The following is an 18,339-nucleotide window of genomic DNA, read 5'->3' on the forward strand; positions in this document are numbered from 1 at the left end:
TCTGGTCGTATCTAAGGGCAGTCCTATTTACTGGAGTAGTGAACAACATTTCCATCGCATAAGAATCTAATGGATTGTGAAAAAAAACCCATTTGATTATGTTGGCAAAACGCATGAATATATATGAATGATCTTTTCTTTAGAAAGCAACCAGATAAAGCCTGGTGAGGTGTCCATTATCAGGAATAAATGGACGATATGGAAGCCTCCGCAAAGTCCATCAATTCCTGATAATACTTAAATAATAATGTATGATACTTACATGACTTTCTCAGACCTAGAACAGTTTTGCCAGCCATGCTGCAGATATTTAGATACAACAATTTAAGAAAGCTCATTGCTTTTTTTTTTTTTTTTTTTTAAATAGAGGAGCATCTCTGCTATGATTCTGACAAAAGAAGTGACGCATCCAAGTCAGTCGCTGAGAGAGACCGGAATGAGTCGGCTGTGTAGCCACTGACCTTGTACTGAATCAGGGGCTGGTCTCCACAGAGGAACTCCAGACAGTGACTGACCCTCAGGATGTACTGACCCCGCGATACCTCCTCCTCAGGCCCGTGGGTGGTCAGCCACTTCCTCACGGCCATCTCCATCAGCTCAGAGGGGGTGCAGGAGGATGGCACCTTCAGGCTGGCTGAGTCCTGCAAGACAAGACAGGAAAACGGAAACAAGTGTTAACACGAACCCGCATCTCAAACGGTAAATTCATGGGAAATATAAGCAGGTTTTTTTTGGACAGATCTGGACTAAAATATGTAAAAACAAGGCCTTGCTGGTGGATCATATAATAAACTGAAGAGGAATGGTTATAAGAAAGTGAAACATGATCTCCACCCCTTTTTATGTACAGAAATACACTGGTGAGATGAGATGAATAGAGAGAAGGAAAGAGCGAATGAGAGATTGATGAATGTGAACAGGCAGGGCCTTGTAGCAGCCAATAATGTAATGCTTTCCTGAAAATGTAATAAAATTTGCACTTAACCTGATCGAAAATGTAATAAAACCAAAACCCAATAATGCAGTAACTTGAAGAATAACGTAATGAAATGTCCTGATTCATATTGTAATAAAAACATTTCTAGTCAATTACATAATACCTTTCAGGCTGAACACACTTCACACGACACCGACTTAATGTTTACTTTTAGGCATTATGTAGAATTTGAAATTAACAGATGAAAAGTGTTTTCGGGCAAACCTGCATTAAACTAAATTCTCTATTAATGGGAAATTAATCCGGCCAATCCCGATCAGTCGCTGTGCAAGGATCGTCCATTAGACCAGAGTGGATCTTAGATACGATACATCTTAGAGGCGCGGCAGACGATGGATAACGTTACACAAGTGAGCGAAGACGACTGACGTTGGGAAATTTCTGCATTCAAAAAGATTTTCAAAACCTTCAAATCTACTTTATAATGAAGAAAAACATACGTTACCATGACGCTCAAAAGGTAAAAACATTTAGACTTTTACTCAACTGCACCTCCAATTATTACCGGAGTAATAATGGGGTATCCAAACACATAGTTTCTAGTTTTAAAGGGGGGACAAGCAAAACAAGTTAGAGAACCACAGCTTTAGATTAAGTATAATTTATTTGCATTGAGAGTTGTTTGATTTGGGAAGTGCAGGAAAATAACACGACTGTGGGCGCCTGACCCGTAAAAATGTTATTACTTATTATCAGCCAGGAGGACACTTTATTACATTATTGGTTTGTAGATGATTGGGTTTAATTACATTTTCCATCAGCTTAAGTGCAAATATAATGATATTTCCAGGAAATGAATATATTTATTGGCCGTTACAGTGCTCGACATACACTCCCACATCAGAGACTCACACCTCATAAACTAAAAAAAAAAAAAACTAAAGCTCTCTGTAAGCAACACAAACACATCGTCAAGTGATCCCTTGGCATTTTTGGCTGAATGAACTCACACTGCCCTAAAAAGCGGGAACATCCATGTGTGAGTCCTTCCCACTTTGCCACACTGAGACTCTCTGCTTCATTCTAATTATAGCTCAGGACTGACCTGCTACCGGAGATGGAGAGGTATGATAATTTCCTGGAGATTGAATAAAAATGTCATCCATTAGTAATTAACAACAAAATGCAACGACTATGGAAATCCTCAAAAGTATGTGAGAACTTTACTTTTTGAATATTAAGAAGTTGAAATTAGATATACGTCTTGTTAATACAGTGAGAGATTAAGACAACAAGAACAGGGTTACCCTCTGAATTGTACTGTATAATCGTCATGACATCAATGAAAGCAAGGCTCACACTGAACCTTGGTCATATTCAATTTAGAACAATAATCCACACCACCGCACGTCCTGTCTGTGAGGCGGCTCATTGTGTCTGAACTCTCAAATAAGACTTCCTGTCAATGTCCACCTGAGCGCAGTGGCACAGATGGTCCATCGTTGTGCATGTCCGTGATGTTGATCAAAGACACACACACACACACACACACACACACACACACACACACACACACACACACACACACACACACACACACACACACACACACACACACACACACACACACACACACACACACACACACACACACACACACACACACACACACACACACACACACACACACAGGTCTGGAGGGACAGGAGCATCTGTTTTATAATTAAATAACACTATTTCTTTAACAGAAGCAAAGGGAAAGGCAGAGAGAGACAATCTGGGAAGGAGTCATTGAGTTCAGAGGAAAAGAAGAGGAGTGAGGTTCATGTTAATCAGAGCCTGGATCCCCTGAGCTGACGTGCTAATGTGCGTGTGTGTGTGTGTGTGTGTCCGGGAGGATGGCATAATTTCGCTGATGGTTTTGACCCACTTAAGTGTTGTCACATGACTTGCTAGTTGGGGTCAGTCACATGACTTTAGTGGTGCTGCCAAATGTGAGCAAGAAAAAAAAAAAAAAAAAAAGAGGCTGAGCTACTCAGCGTGTGCCGGCGCTGGTTGAGTCACATGACTACTTTTGCTACTCAAACAACGTGGTTTTGTCTGCACTAAATCACACTGTTATTCTGAGATGTTTGCAAAGGTGTTGCTGCACACGCAGCACGTTATGGGTTTGGCTGATGATGAGTTCATCAATGGATTTTTTTTTTTTGGTCTCCTCTAGTTAAATTAGAAAAAAACTCTCATGCTATGTAGAGTCGAGGTGAAGTCTGAACAGGTGAGTCTTGAGCCTTTTTCGGAAGATGGCAAAACACTGACTGGGGTTTCTGCCTGGTAAAACATCTTGAAGTGTTAGACCCCATGTTGCCAGTCAGTCGTGTAGTGTGAAAACCACCACTTAAGACTTCCAATTATAAGACGGCGAGGTGTGGAGTGTGACAGACAAATACATAAATTAGCCATTATTCTTAGTAACTGTCTACCAAATACCCCTGAGCTCAAAGACAAGGTCTAAATTGTCAAACGATTCTACAATGAGTTTATATGTATCTATATTCTCAACAAGACCAATCCATCCATTTTCATGGGCTTATCAGGGGCCAGGCCCGGGGGGGCAGCAGGCTAAGCAGAGTATTACAGGAGTCCCCCTCCCTAGCAATGTTTTCCAGCTCTTCCTGGGGAACCCCAGGCGTTCAAGACAAGACAAGATATGTGACCTCTGTGTTCTGGGTCTACGCGTGGTGCAGCGGTATATTCACTACCATTAAAGGAAACTGTTTCAAACTCATTATCTTCCCATCATCATTGAAATCTATGATAAAATCAAGGATTGAAAAGAGAAATACTTCTGTGTCTCGCCCTTCAGGGTTTACTAGGTAAAACAATTGTCCTGGATGTCAGTAACAGGAAGCAGACCTGTATTTTTCGATGGACTTGCTACCCATTCTGGGGCAAAAATAATTAATAAAATAGGAGAAAATAAAATAATAATAAAATAAAAAAAAGGAGATAATAAACTGGACTTGAACGTTGATGACCCTGTCTGTTTTTAACTATTATTCTCAATCTAGATCCTAATAAACCACAAAAACACTGCTAAAAGTTTTCACTATTTCCAGCACTGGACTACAGACTCTCACCTGAGACTGGTCGAAGTGTATTGTGACTTTCAGGTCGAGCGGCCGGTCATTGACTCCATCAGTGATGGCCATGCCTGACGAGGACTCCAGCTGTGGGGAGAAGCAGGCCTGCAGCCACTCTGTGCATGTCATCATCTGGACTTGTTGCATCCTCTCTTCAGTGAGACGAAACATCTTACTGCGAAAGTCCTTCACCTCCTGGTCATTTATGGCATCGAGTTCATGGAGACCTAGTGTTGGAAAGGGAAGGGCGTTGTTACAGCATTGCTATATAGTAGGATATATCATGATTTGATTTGTAACAATATTTTTAATAACATGCCTCGAGAAGTCCGGAGAAATAATAATCATGGTTTAAGAAACAGACCCAAGGATCCAAATGGATTACCATTTTTTTTCTCATGTGAACATGAAGCTCTTGAAATTCAAAAAGCTGTCAAGTAGGAGGCTGTTTATTCTATAGCGGTCATTAGAAATGCACAAACATCTGTACCACGCTTGGTTCCCAGACATACGCACTTAGCAACACTGGATGTGTAAAAGGGATTACAAGCAGCAGACTCTCATTGGATTAAACCAGAGCCTCCTAATATTCACACTAGCACCAAATGCCAGAAGTACCAACTCCTTTTTGGCTGGTCGTGCTTTATCTCTCTGCTCCCTGTAGAGCTTTTGTTTCTGTATTTCTGTCAAAACGGGTGCTGCACAATAGTCTCTTGGTAATGAAAACAACATGTTGACATTTCAAGCCATTTAACATTCATATGACCCTCAGCATTTAAAGAAGGGCTCTGGACCACATTAGCTGCATTGTGTGAGTGTGCAAGCTGGTGCGTGTGACTGTACTTCTGGAGAGGGGAGAAAAACCCATGGTTGGTCGTGAGAGTGTGTTTGTTACTGCGCTATGCACGAGGTTAGGTGTGTGTGTGTACCCAGACGTGCCTGTGGGGTTCCTTTTGAAAACAGCACTTTGCTCTGACAAAGGCCTTTAAAAGATCATGTCAAACCAAAGTGGAGCCAGGAGGGGAGAATATCAATATCGTCTGAGTCTCCTTCAATTAAACTCAGAGCCCCACTCTCTCTGAAGAGGCCTGTTGTGACCTGAGGACTTCCATAATCCTGGATATTTCGGTCAGAAGAGGCCTGAGTGTGTCTAATAGTGTGTGACTTTGTATCACGGTGTGACTATATAAAAATGGAATCAGTAAATGTGTGCCTGAAAAAAAAAAATGCTAAAATGATGAATCAATTGTCAAAATAGTTGCGGAGTAATCTATCAATCAACCTATCGTTGAAACAATAATAGCTACCGTATTGCTGAGATATAGGATATCAATACACGGTCCTAACTTCAGAGTTTTGGTTTTCAACAAATATCTAATTGCCTCAGAGGACTGGGCTTTTCTCCAGGACTGATTGATCCTCTCTCCCCCTCACTAGAGATAATACAAAGTGACAGGTGATGGAAGACATGTCAGGATCACGTCCAGTCAATCCTCACGCCTCTCTATCAGACAGGGCCGCTGATAGGAGCCAGCTGCAGATGGGCCTCACGTCCGATGTCTGCGGTGAATGTGCTGAGTAGCAGAGATACTTAGCATACTGGAAGAGGTGCTTAAGGCTTGCTGTGCGAGCGGAAAGATTTAGTGTCCCACTTACCAACCCTTAAGTGCCTTTCTTTATTGGGAATGTCAAACAGGGACAGTACACAAATCAATCAGGGAGAGAGTAATGTGCGTGAGAGCTTGTATGATGGTATGCCACTTTAAATTGAGGGAAAGTGGGGGAAAAAAAAGCATCCCGTCTTACCCTTGCCAATGAGCACGCCGATCTTGGAGTCCAGCAGGCGCTCTGCTCGGCCGCAGTTGCGCGTCACAAGCTTGAGGACCGGCAGGAAAGGGCGAACATCGCACAGCCTGCGGGTTTCGTCCTCCAGTTCTTCGTGCACGGCTGCCTGGTTGACGCACTCGAACATGTGGCTCTCCATCTCGCCAAGGGAGGGGAACAGTGGGAACGATTGAGCCTGCTTCCATAAGAGCTGAATGGGGGGAAGAAGAATTAAAAATACAAATTAAAACAAATTGTGCAATTTATGCAAAATAATCATGACAATCGCAATTGTTGTCAAATATAGTTCTCAGGTCACACTTAAAAAAAAAAGGAAAAAGGGACTCGGGCTCTACTTGTGGCTAATAACAACATAGCATAATGATGTAATATATTGACAAAAGTGTATGCTTCACGATCAGGAACAAACATGACTCATGGCAACATGACACGGCTTCTGGGTGAGTCGATCAGGATGTGAATAATATGTACCACCAGCCAATCCTAGCATGATTCATGTCCCTGTGCAGCCACAGCATGATCACAGGGTGTTTGTCTGAGGTCATAGAGCTATGCTGTACTCTAGCCTACTGGAACAACAGGACATATTTGCCCTCAGAACAAATATCTTCTCCTCCGGGAACACTTATTGTTGTGCTGATCACATTTATCCAACACATGTATTAAAGTCGTAGAGGAGTTGCCTCCCCTTGTCTTCAGTGTCATATAATTTGTCAGAGCGGTCCGCTGGTTCTGTAAATGCCTTCCTGAGGGAATGAAGACCTCTCACGTGTGTGTGCCAACAGTCTTTCATGCATGGACACACATATAGACCTCATTACATAGTTGCATGAAAAATAATCAGAGATATTATGGCAAAGAATGACTTTCTTGGAGAAATTGTTCTGTGACTTTGGTCACGTTACAGGGCTGATGAAGCCAGAAGTGATTTCCAGAAAATGTCAGGCAGACATTACACACACACAGAGACTTGTTATTTAGAACAACAACCTCAGGCTTTACAGTGTCTGTCTGGGGGAAAATATGTTTGAGGTTGTGTATCAATGTCGCGCATGTTTCCGACGTTATTCGACATGTCCAACATCGGCTGTGAGGTTCTGTATGCAGCGTAACTTGACAAATGCAATCCAAGCCCTGAGACGGTAAAAAAAAAATATGTATTACTTTTAATTGCTTTAACTGATTCAACTCAAAAGTCATTCACCTAGGCTTTTGTAATAGAATACATGCCTCATGTGAAATAGTAGTTACAGGGCTATTCTATTTCACTGCCGTGCATCACATGGTTGTTTCCTTTTTTCAACATGGTGTAGTTTTGAAATCAATACCTCAATCACATCACAGGGGTGGCCATTTCCCCCAGGCAGTAGTATTATTTTTTTAAAACACCTACATAAACTGTGTGCCACTATTAAAACAATGCAAGTACTTTCATTAACAACTTCTAAAAGACCCATAAAGTCTGACTTCTGACCTCTGCTTCACCAAATTAGCTGCAATCACGCATGATGTCATGGGCTATTTGCATGCTGAAACCAATAGCCAGTACAAACAAAAAACACCCAGCCAGTCACAACAGCCTCCTCTGTCGCAGCAGGCATTAGATAATGTCTAACAGAGATAACGTATGTGTGTGTGTGTGTGTGTGCATGTACCTGCAAATGTGTGGGCTGTAAACTGTATCTGTTTTTCCTCAATTAGACAATAAGGCCAAGAGGCATGTGAGGACAATAACTTCACATTAGGATAGACAGCAAGCAAACACATTCATTTAAACTCCTTGAAGTGTGTTGAAAGTTACTTTTATTAGCATCTATTAACTGCCTTGTTACAACACAGCTGAAATTGACAGCAACACATGGTTTTAAGTTAAAGTACAGGGTGCCACTCACCAGTTTGATGTGTTGAATGGTGGCCTCGCGTGGAACGTCCATCTGGATGTAGATACCAGTGGGCAGCAGAAAGTCCACAGTGACCTGGTCCCGAGCGTGGCCGGCCAGGGGCGAGTGGGCCGCCCATATGTCCAGGAGGTCTGTCATGGCAGGAGGCATGGCAAGGGGCACCACACACCTCCTCAACCATAAGGACCTGGAGGGGCAGAGGGGAGAAACCAAAGCCACATTTTAGTCAGAGATTCATGGTTTCAATGAGTGTATTCTACTGTAAAAGGAGAGGTTTATTCACAGAAGCTTTATTTCCCACTTATTCAGATGTTTTAGTTCTCAATAGGACCTTCTGAGGTTTGAATGATTTAGTTCAGGGATAAGTAGAAATCAGCCTTTGAAAATATAATTACAGAGGAGAAAATTATCCGAGACAGAGATCTGACAAAATAATAATAACTTCACGACTAATAGAAAACCTTAGTTACAAATCAATTAACCTTTTAAAATGAACTCTAACAACTTAAAGGCAAACTTGCTGCATGTCAACATATAATCCCATGTTGTCACGGTCAATAACACTTTTCTTGAAGCCTTAGATTTCAGGGTGGCGTTCCAGTAAGTCATTAGGCTATTCCTCAAAGCCATCTCAGCTGTTTAGATTATTTGAGCCTGGCTTGAACAATCAAGAATATAAATACAAGTTTAAGTCACAGAGCTGAACTGTCAATCATATCCATTCACAGCAAAAAGGACACAGCTTGAAGAAAGTAGCAGACATTTTAGAGGCTTTTCAAGGAGGTTTGTACAAGAAGAAATTATGACTTTGCAAACATGACTCCTCAATAACTAGACAAAACAGATTAAATTTACAAATCTCAAAAATATTGTTAATTTAGTGATTTTTAGTTGTTTTTTTTCTTTTATCGTTTTCAATCACAACATGATGACCTGTGGTGTCACTATGTCCCTATGGGGGCAGCACTGTGCCGAGTCCCGTAGGAGGCCGGTGGCTTTAACTTGGGTGAGGGCCATTGCTCAGAGGAATGCCCACTAAGCAAACAGAACAAAAGGTCAGCTTGCCCACCCCTCATCTGACTATCTGGTCCCCCTGGCAGAGAGCACACACAGAAAGAAAACACTCACATTTATAGACTTGCAAGCAAGAGAATATATAATATAAAACATATAATAATCTATGCTGGCACATGCACAACATTCAAAATCCAGTGCCAGCAATGTAACAGCATAGACATGCAATTGCCGGACAAATAACACATGTGGACACATAAACACATGCATGTTAAATGCACAGTTCCACTAAGCAGTCCTAAGTAGCTTGCTGGTGTAAAACAGCCCACAGCCTGGTTTCCAATTGGACTTGTGCCTCAACCACAGCGGTACCATCGCACCACTTCCGCCTGCCTTTTTCTCATTACCTAGTCCTCAAGTGACCTAAAACATTAACTCTTCCACTAGACCACAGGTCTATCTCCATTTCGTCTCGATCCGCCCATTACAAATGACAGCCCTGATTGCCTTTAATGGGCTTTCCCCTCCAAGTTAAGTGCCCGAGCTACCAGCCGCTGAGCCATTGTTATGCCGCTTGCCTGAGGATGTTGCAATATCTTCTGTGCATTTGCAGACACTCTAACATTATCAGCCATGCAAACGGAAACAACCTTGTGTGCGTTTCTCTGTGCTGTTCGAGCAGATTGCTTTCTGGGCATCTTTTACAGCAAGCTTACCGCTTGCTCTCAGGGGTGACGCAGCAATAATCAAGTTCAACACAACCGCCCGTATTATACCACGCAGGAATGTTTATTTGTGAAGTAGCTTCCACGTACACAAGACGACATTATACTCGCCGACACATACGCGCAGACTTCCTGGCCACAAGACAATACACAACCCCACAAGAAAGCAGTCCTATGAACAGTTAAGAGGGCAGACAATGGCAAACCAGCAACGTCACAAAAGGTGCACAGTTACAGACATGAAAAGTAACATGACACCCAGTGGGTCTGTCTGATGCATTGACAACACTGGGGACTCGGGGACGGATGAACAAGTACATGTGCATGCACATCAATGCGTATAAACACATTTTTCACACCAGACAGCTTGAATAGTGTCTCATCCTGCTGTGATGCAGACACATTCTGCCTCTCTCTCCGTCTGTGTGTCTCTTTCATGCACACACACACACACACACACACACACACACACACACACACACACACACACACACACACACACACACACACACACACACACACACACACACACACACACACACACACACACACACACACACACACACACACACACACACACACACACACACACACACACACACACACACACACACACACACACACACACACACACACACACACACACACTCAGGTGAGCAGGGTTATTGAGGATATGGTGGCAGACAGCCAAAGGTCTGCTGCAAGGTCAGGTTTCAGTGGGTGGATCACAGGAGAACAAGTAGGTTTGTAAGATCAGGGAGAAAGAGAGAGTTTCATGTGACAACAAACAGCACAAGAGCCTGAAGGGATCTGTCCAGTTAGCCACCATTAGCAGAAGTAAACAATGTATCACTATGAGGACTCCAGTTCACAGCTTCCAGGCACACTTTGATGCGTATTTGTGTTTGAAGGTGCGGAAATATGAAGCTATTTGCATGTGCTTTGGCTGTTTTCTGTTTGAAACCAAAGCAGATTTTTGGTGTACTTGTTTATGTAGTCGAATCATTGTTAGAAATGCACCCCAACTTGTTTCCTTTCACAAAATGAAAATACAGATTCCTGGGGAGAAAAGGAGAATCGTCATGTCTGATCAAAATATGGGCAAATTCACTGGAATTGTGTGTGTTGGTAAATGAAAGGAGAGTTGGTAGACCAGAGGGAAGTGTACCTGAGAGGCAAACCTCTTTCAAGAGGTAGAGGAGAACAACATACAGTACACCACGACCAAGCCAGCCACAATAAAAAAGAAAGGGAAAAAAAACCTCTGATAATACAGACGGAGCAAATCACTGCTTGTGATGGAAGCACTAGTTCCTCTGAACCAGTGACATGCTGTGAAGGCTTTCATGCCCAGATGCATTTATGGTTATTTAAACACTGGTGTTACTCAGCACCATCTTTCTAAAGCTCTCTGTCTGACAGTGAGAGGCCTGTGAGGCTCTCTACAATGGAGTGTGTGTCCACGCTTCTGTGTGACTGACTGAAAAAGAAGGGCTAACATAAATAGTTTGTGTGTGTATAAAAAGGTCATGCCTGGTGATTAAGGGTCCTGTGACACATTTTATTCCCTGCTGTTCTAAAAATAAAGTTCACAAAGAGGATCTAAGACCTCGTCACCTCCCCGCTACAAACACTGTACTCCAGTAAATGACTATGGACACACACACACACACACGCAGGCAATACTGAGACCGCCTGAGTCGGCGTTTCCACCTCTGGGCAAGCAAAGTGAGAGTGTGTGTGTGTTGTGGGGGTGTAGGTGCATTGGTGTCATCCAGCTCATCTTTCTTTGAATGTTTAGTGGACACTTTCAAAGTGTCTCACAGATTACATAAAGAAATGCTTTACTCGTGCTGAAATAATTTGATGAACTCAGTCGAAGGTCATTTGAAAGTAACAAATGCCAAAGATTGGTAAGATCTTATACAATTAAGAGGATTTGTTACTTTTCTCTTTTTATATCACAGTATTGAAGTATTGAATATACCTGGGCTTCGGACTGTTGGAATAGAAAAAACACAACATTGTATTAAAGGAATTTTTCTATTTTAGATATTTTATAACCTAAATGTCCACCAAATTAATTGACAGCAGAACAATCAATTAAAACAATCAATTACAGCCGTGATTTCATTATTACATCATATCAATCTATATACACAGTACTTTCGGTAGGTTGGTGCCACCACCAGATATCCGGTTTCACTTTCAGCCACTAACCGCAACGGCAACGTATGAGACTAAATGTTTATAAAATCACAAGGAGTAAAGTATTAGCCCAACTACAGCACATGGTCCATTCATTAAAGAGATGCAGTTTCTCGTTATCAATGGCTACTACAAAACACCACATGGACAGACACAGGTAACTCTAGCAGAGCAGCGTAGCCTCGGAGCGGTAGAGATGAATGGAAAGGGCTTGTAGCTTTGTGCACAACATACTTACTGTGATAAAAGCTCAACAGTATGTGTTTGTCTCAGTGGTGTGTGGCTAAGCGGTCAGCTGGGGCGTGTGCGTCACATTCGGAGCAACACTTAGGTGGCGGCTGTAGACGGTAAACACATTCAGGTGTAACAGTCACTTTATCCCCGACACTGACTGCGGAGTCATGTTTGTGTGTGTGTGTGCATGTGCGAATGTGTCTATGTGCACAGTTGCTGCAGTGTGTTTACATCAAGTCCTCAAGTTTAATCTGAACCTCTCGTATTGTACTCATGAAGTTTTTCTGCTGCTGCACCCTACGTAGTGGTGGAATATAACATTCAATACCTTACTTAAGTAAAATCATGTTCATAATCAAGTATCATCATTTAAATGTACTTAAAGTAGGCTATCAAAAGATATATGTATCGCAATGCATCATGTTTTAAAAGATCATCATGTTTGTTTGTGACTAAACATTTTCCAGCTGATCCAAAACGTTTTTAAAATAGTTTATTTAGCTTAAGAAGTAGGAAAATATCCATTAAGCTTTAGTTTGAGGGTTTATAAGAAAAAAAGGTCGGAAAAAAGCAATATGTTGACAAGACAGGGAGTGATGGAAAAATTGTAATTTTAAAAGTAACTAAAGCTGTCGGACAATTGTAGCGGAGTAGAAAAGACAACATTTGCCTGTGAGTTGTAGAAGTATAAAGATTCATAAAATGGAAAAAACTAAAGTACCTCAAATGTGTACTTAAGTACAGTACTTGAGTAAATGCACGTATTTACATTCCATCACTGATCCTACTACAACTATTTCTTGCTTCAGTGCCTTAATTCGTCCACAGGGTTCAAGTTCATCTGATGTTATCAATCAACCCAACGTCTTTGTGCTGCTACAGGAAACAGAGATGCATCGGCCATAGAACTAGAAATGAGGAAGTGTCTTGAAACCCAATACCTCGCAAAAATATTCTCACAGCCACGAGGGAACAAACTGTCTCCATGCACACTGTATCTGAGAGGAAGCGCGGCTGGAGTGATAGGGTGGGAGCATGTGTGAGTGGAAGTGTGTGTGTGTGTGCGTTTGGAAGCTTTGTGTGTGTGAACCAACCACATCCGGACAGCTAGCAGTGATCCATCATACTAACCACTTCCAGTGACACAGTGGCACATGCCCACTTCTCAGGCAGGAAGCAATGACACTAGATAGGAAATGAGTGACAAAAAACAACCAGAGCAAAAGTCCCTACCAGTCATTCATAAAAAGCCGATGAACGCTCAGAGGCGGAGCTGTTATTCTTAATCCTGAAGAGTTATTTTTAATGTTGTTAACCGTTTTCTAGTCAAGTCAACGTCATCTTGCCAACTGGAGTACGAGAAGATAAAATATCTTTGCTCAGCTTGTATGCACAACAATGTTTTCAAAACCTTGGCACTCTTGTGGCCTTATGACTCTGCTGACACAATACACACACTTACCAATTAGCGTCAATCTGCACGCTGCTACTGTAATTAGCTGCAGCTAAGGTCCGTAGATTATTTCAGATAAATAAACAGGAAATATTAAAATACAGACACATAACCCAACATTCATGGAAATTGCGTAAAATGTGAATCCGGGTGAGGGAAGCTCTCTCCACTCTCTACAGCGTCTGTGTCTCCTCTTGGGGGGGCCAGTGTTTGCCTCTCTTCACCTCCCTAGTAAGTCAGTTAGAGCTATTCCGGGCTGAAGGACGGCTCAATACAGATTGCCTACTCAACCATCAAATTGATATTAGATAGATGGCAGAGGGGCCGATGTACCCAGTTTTCATTCATTTGTTGTGCATGAACTATGCACAATGGATAACGTCATGCCACTATGACATTTTCACTGAGACATTTTGTGCTGAGCAAGTCCAAACTTCTTACAGCATTAATATGTGGAAGGTTACAGCTCACCTGCAACGTTACATGACCATTAATGCACCGTGACACTGATCACATCCAATCCGTTTGCCTATTGTTGCATCATAGGGAAGAAAATAAGATCATCATCAATCCCTATAGTGACAACTGCACCAACTCATGGAAGTACCTCTATCTGTGAGTCACTCTGCCAGATAGATTGTGACAGTGAAGGCTGCACTGTGACTTTATCAAGTTTGCACTCGTTGGCATCCATTTCTGCATCTGCATCAGGGGGGGCAGGCAACTCAGTTGATGCAGCCATCAACTAAGTGGGGGAGGTATGAAGCAAGACAGCCTGCAGGGTATTGAGGAGAAGAAGATCTTTTTCATGCAATGGATAACCCCTCGAACAACATGTATTAATGGCAATATAATGCACTCTTTGTGTGCATTGCAACTATGAATACACACCCACCAGCCAGTTTATTAGGTACACCTGTTCAACTGCTGGTTATTGCAAATGTCTAATCAGCCAATCACATGGCAGCAACTCAATGCATTTAGGCGTGTAGACATGGTCAAGACGATCTGCTGAAGTTCAAAACAAGCATCAGAATGGGGAAGGAAGTGGTCTTTGAACGTGGCGTGGTTGTTGGTGCCAGACGGGCTGGTCTGAGTATTTCAGCAGCTGCTGATCTACTGGGATCTTCACACACAACCAGTTTACAGAGAGATAATGGTCTGAAAATGGGGTGCTGCTACTGAATACAGGTACAGCTGATCTCCCACCTTAAAAACTACAATCCCTATTTGGAAAATGTTAACGTATTGCCCAACCCTAATGTAAAGTGGGAAGTTGAAACCTCAGAGATTAAACGTCAATCTACAGTCTTGCACTTTTGTTGCATACTGTACTGCAAGGGTAGTTTATTGGTACAGAAAATTCCATACATAACGTATCAATTAAGGGTCAACAGGTAAACTGGCAGATGCTGAACTTCCATGCAGAGAATAGTGAATTTATGCCTCAGTGTCGCAAGAGATCAAAAGGGTTCAACGAGTGTGTGTTCTTCACCTCGCTACAAAGTAGCGTGAGGAGAGGGCCAGGAATAGGAGGGAATGGCTAATTATAACAATACTGCATAGTGACCATGGTAACGTCTCATTTCTTGAAGAAAGTCTATTAGCTCACATCCAGAGAAAATTAAAAGGACAATAAAATGTTGCAAAACAAGTTCAATGATGTATGATGATGGCATTAGGAAGTCATAATCACTTTGTTGATCGTTTAAGAGTAATTTGATATAATGTGGACTGCTCGGAAGATAGTCTGCATAATAAAGATGGATAAGGAGTTCATCTTATTAGCTCCCATCTCCGTGAGGACGGGGGTGAGGAGACTGGTGGGGGGAGCGAGCGTGCAAGTGTGATGTTCCACAGAGCCTGATTCACTTCACAGACACAAGACGAGTTGAGGAGAAGCACACAGGGACAAACATAAGGTGGCATGCATCTCCCCATAACAGTCGGACATTTCAGAGGAGACGACGAAAAGGGGGATGGGAGGAAGATTCAAGGTAGAGACTCACAGGGAAGGGGTAATTTGTATGATTAAAAAAAAAGAGAAGACAAAACAAGGTTGAGCGACTGATAAGCTCGACACACAGGTGACGGTTCAATGCGAGGTCATCAGAAACAGAAGTGAAAACAAAAATAAAGAGAGTTGAAACTAGCGTGGTGGGAAGTGACAAGAGAGGAAGAAAAGACAGACAGAAGCAGTCATTTTATGATAAATGACAAGAGGGAAAGATAAGAGAAAGACGGAGATGGAGAAGCAATGTGTGATACAATGTGTGACTGTAGTGCGCGGACGAACTGGGCTGGGCGTCCACAATAAGCCTCTGTTTTTGCCAAGTGTGTGTTTGTATGTGTACGTGCGTGCCAGCGAGGACAGTCCCGTGCCCTGCACAAACACTGCCCTTGTGTTGCCCCTTGCACCCATCAACCCTCACAACCTACCCCCCACCCCCCCTTACAACATTTCACACAGACACAGACACAGAGACACACACACACACACACACCCCTAGCTGGTTGGCCTCACAGACCGATACACCCTCTGAGCTCCAGTAAAAACACTAAGGCTGGAGGGGGCAACAGGGTCACATGGCACTGGTCACACTGTGTTGCCCTACAATAAACAACCACACTCACATGATTTACTGTATTTAGAGAGATTTGTAGCTTCATGCACACCCGGCGTACGCATGCAGCAACAGGGGTCAACGCCTCAGCACATGTTAATAAGCACTGATGAGTAAAAGCCAATAATACTCCAGTGAATTTGCACCGGCCTTCCTGAGAGACATGCAAGCAAAGCACTCAAACATAGCTGGTGTTTTTCATACCTTTACTGGAAAGCGGAGGACTATGCAAACTCTTACTCTCACGACAACATGTCATTATTTAAATCGAGCTCTGATACACACAAAACACACTACAGGCACGAGGAAGCCTTGCAAAAACCACATATGCAAAGCTCGCCTTGCCAATCTGATTGTGTGAAACTGAAAAATGTGGAAATTAAAAACGCACAGGCATATCTCGTCTGCTCTGGAGAGTGAATAAAACGCAGAAAAAAATAATAAATCATAGTCTTCTATGGATGTCATCAAAAACAAACAGAAGATCTATTTTGAATATTATATAAATGAGCTACATGCATGTTTGTTCAACATTTGAATAACTGGAGCATTGGGTGCAGCGCTCCAGGCGCCACGATGGGAAGGCTGACTGGAGGTGACCGCTATGGTTGGTCTTGTTTTGATGTCGAGTAGGATCGCTTACAAACAGCTACTCTATGAGGGTGACATGAGGTTTAGTCTTTGTTCCATTTGATACAAAAGGACAGAGGAAGCCCTCTTGGAAACTCTGACAAAGAGGAAACAATGAACAGCTATGATTAGGGATTAAACATGTTGAGGCCATGTTTTTCCATTTGTGATGTCAATATTTTTTCCATTGAAGAGAAAATTAAGCATCTTGTGACTACATCTGCATCTCGACTTATCACCTTCCAATTCAACCCCATATTACTGAAACATGTTGCAAACACTGAAAAAGCTGACAACAATACAGAAAATATGTGTGATTACAGCTGCAACTACAGATTATTTTCTTGATTCAGGATGGTGGTGAAAGAATGAGTCTGAAGCCTCATACACCAGATGTTGGAGCAAAAGAAAGCAACAAAAATGGTGGCATGATTGGACATCTCAAAAAGTTATATTTGTTCCCCTTTTTTTCTGCGATAGGTGACTGAAAACAGTGATACAATCCTAACCGTTTCCCAAAGACTACCATCGCATAAAACCTCCCAAATGTTCCCATTTGAGAAGCTGAAATTAGTATTATTAAAGAAATTCATATATTACTAAAAAAAGATGCCTTTCTTTTGATTCTAATCTGGGAATTTTCAAAATCTGACACTGTGGGAACACCCTCAGACAAAACACACACAAACCTCTTTAGCGATTATTCTGCGTCGAGGCAGAACCAGGCATTTACAACCACAACAGAGGAGTCTGATAGAAATATGTGAACAACAAGTTCAGCAAAAGAACAGCAGAGCTGACTGAGAGGTTGTTTAAGGTCACTGCCAGAAGCACAACGCATTTCAATGGGATTCTTCAAACGTGGGTATTGATTTAAATAAAATCCCAGCTTAGCACACACACACACACACACATCATGAAACACTGCAAAGCCTGGAAAGGAAAGGAATGGACAAAAATAACACTGAGCTGTCGTGAATGTGGCGGGGATGGCTCCCACACACACTGCTGATTTTTCAATATTGGTCTCCCAGCATCTTGCCAAACCACCATTTATCTCCCTCATAAACAAAGGGCCACACACTGGCACAAGGCTGGAAATGGGAGACATTTCTTGGCTCCGGCTGTCATCTCGATATAGAGGTGACTGGGTTGCTGAGTTGCGGTAAACGACACGCTGATGTCCGCCTCTCCGGTTTATACGTCCACATGTCTCTCTGGGCTTCTCGACTCAACCCACTGCCCTGCCACGGCGTCCCTTTCTGTTTAACTATATCCCCACACACAGGCCAATGTCATCCACATCTCTCATTAAAGCAAACAGAGGATAGTCTATAACACAGCATGCAAGTAAACTGCCTATCTTCACTCTCCATCTGTAGTTAGCTATAGCTGTATATGTTCTATTGTCCAGCTGAAAACACGGGCTAGTCTAATTATACACTACCTCTGTAATACCTCATGTAGCAAGGTCAATGCCATAAGGATAATGCCACCCAAACACAGTCCTAAGAATGAGCCCGAGGGCAGGGCTTCCTAGGATTGTGTGAGAAAAAACACACAGCTTGATGTTAATAATAAAAGCAAGAGAGAACACTGAAGAGTTCATTTCTAGGAAAAAGAAAGAA

The 18,339-nt window shown here is 42.4% G+C and overlaps 1 protein-coding gene across 2 annotated transcripts in view; it reads right to left on the reverse strand.

The window, feature by feature from the left end:
- pik3cb (phosphatidylinositol-4,5-bisphosphate 3-kinase, catalytic subunit beta) overlaps positions 1 to 18,339 on the reverse strand; it is a 44,585-nt gene that overhangs the window by 14,803 nt on the left and 11,443 nt on the right. For both annotated transcript variants that reach the window (XM_084020119.1, XM_084020118.1), the window contains 4 exons: positions 7,815 to 8,010; positions 5,884 to 6,112; positions 4,075 to 4,304; positions 462 to 641 (listed from right to left, as the gene is read on the reverse strand). In XM_084020119.1, coding sequence (XP_083876245.1) covers positions 462 to 641; positions 4,075 to 4,304; positions 5,884 to 6,112; positions 7,815 to 7,973 — 798 coding nt within the window. In that variant the 5' untranslated portion in view covers positions 7,974 to 8,010. The remainder of the gene's footprint in view (positions 1 to 461; positions 642 to 4,074; positions 4,305 to 5,883; positions 6,113 to 7,814; positions 8,011 to 18,339) is intronic.

This window comes from Eutrigla gurnardus (assembly GCF_963514095.1).
Source record: "Eutrigla gurnardus genome assembly, chromosome: 10".
NCBI lineage: Eukaryota > Metazoa > Chordata > Actinopteri > Perciformes > Triglidae > Eutrigla > Eutrigla gurnardus.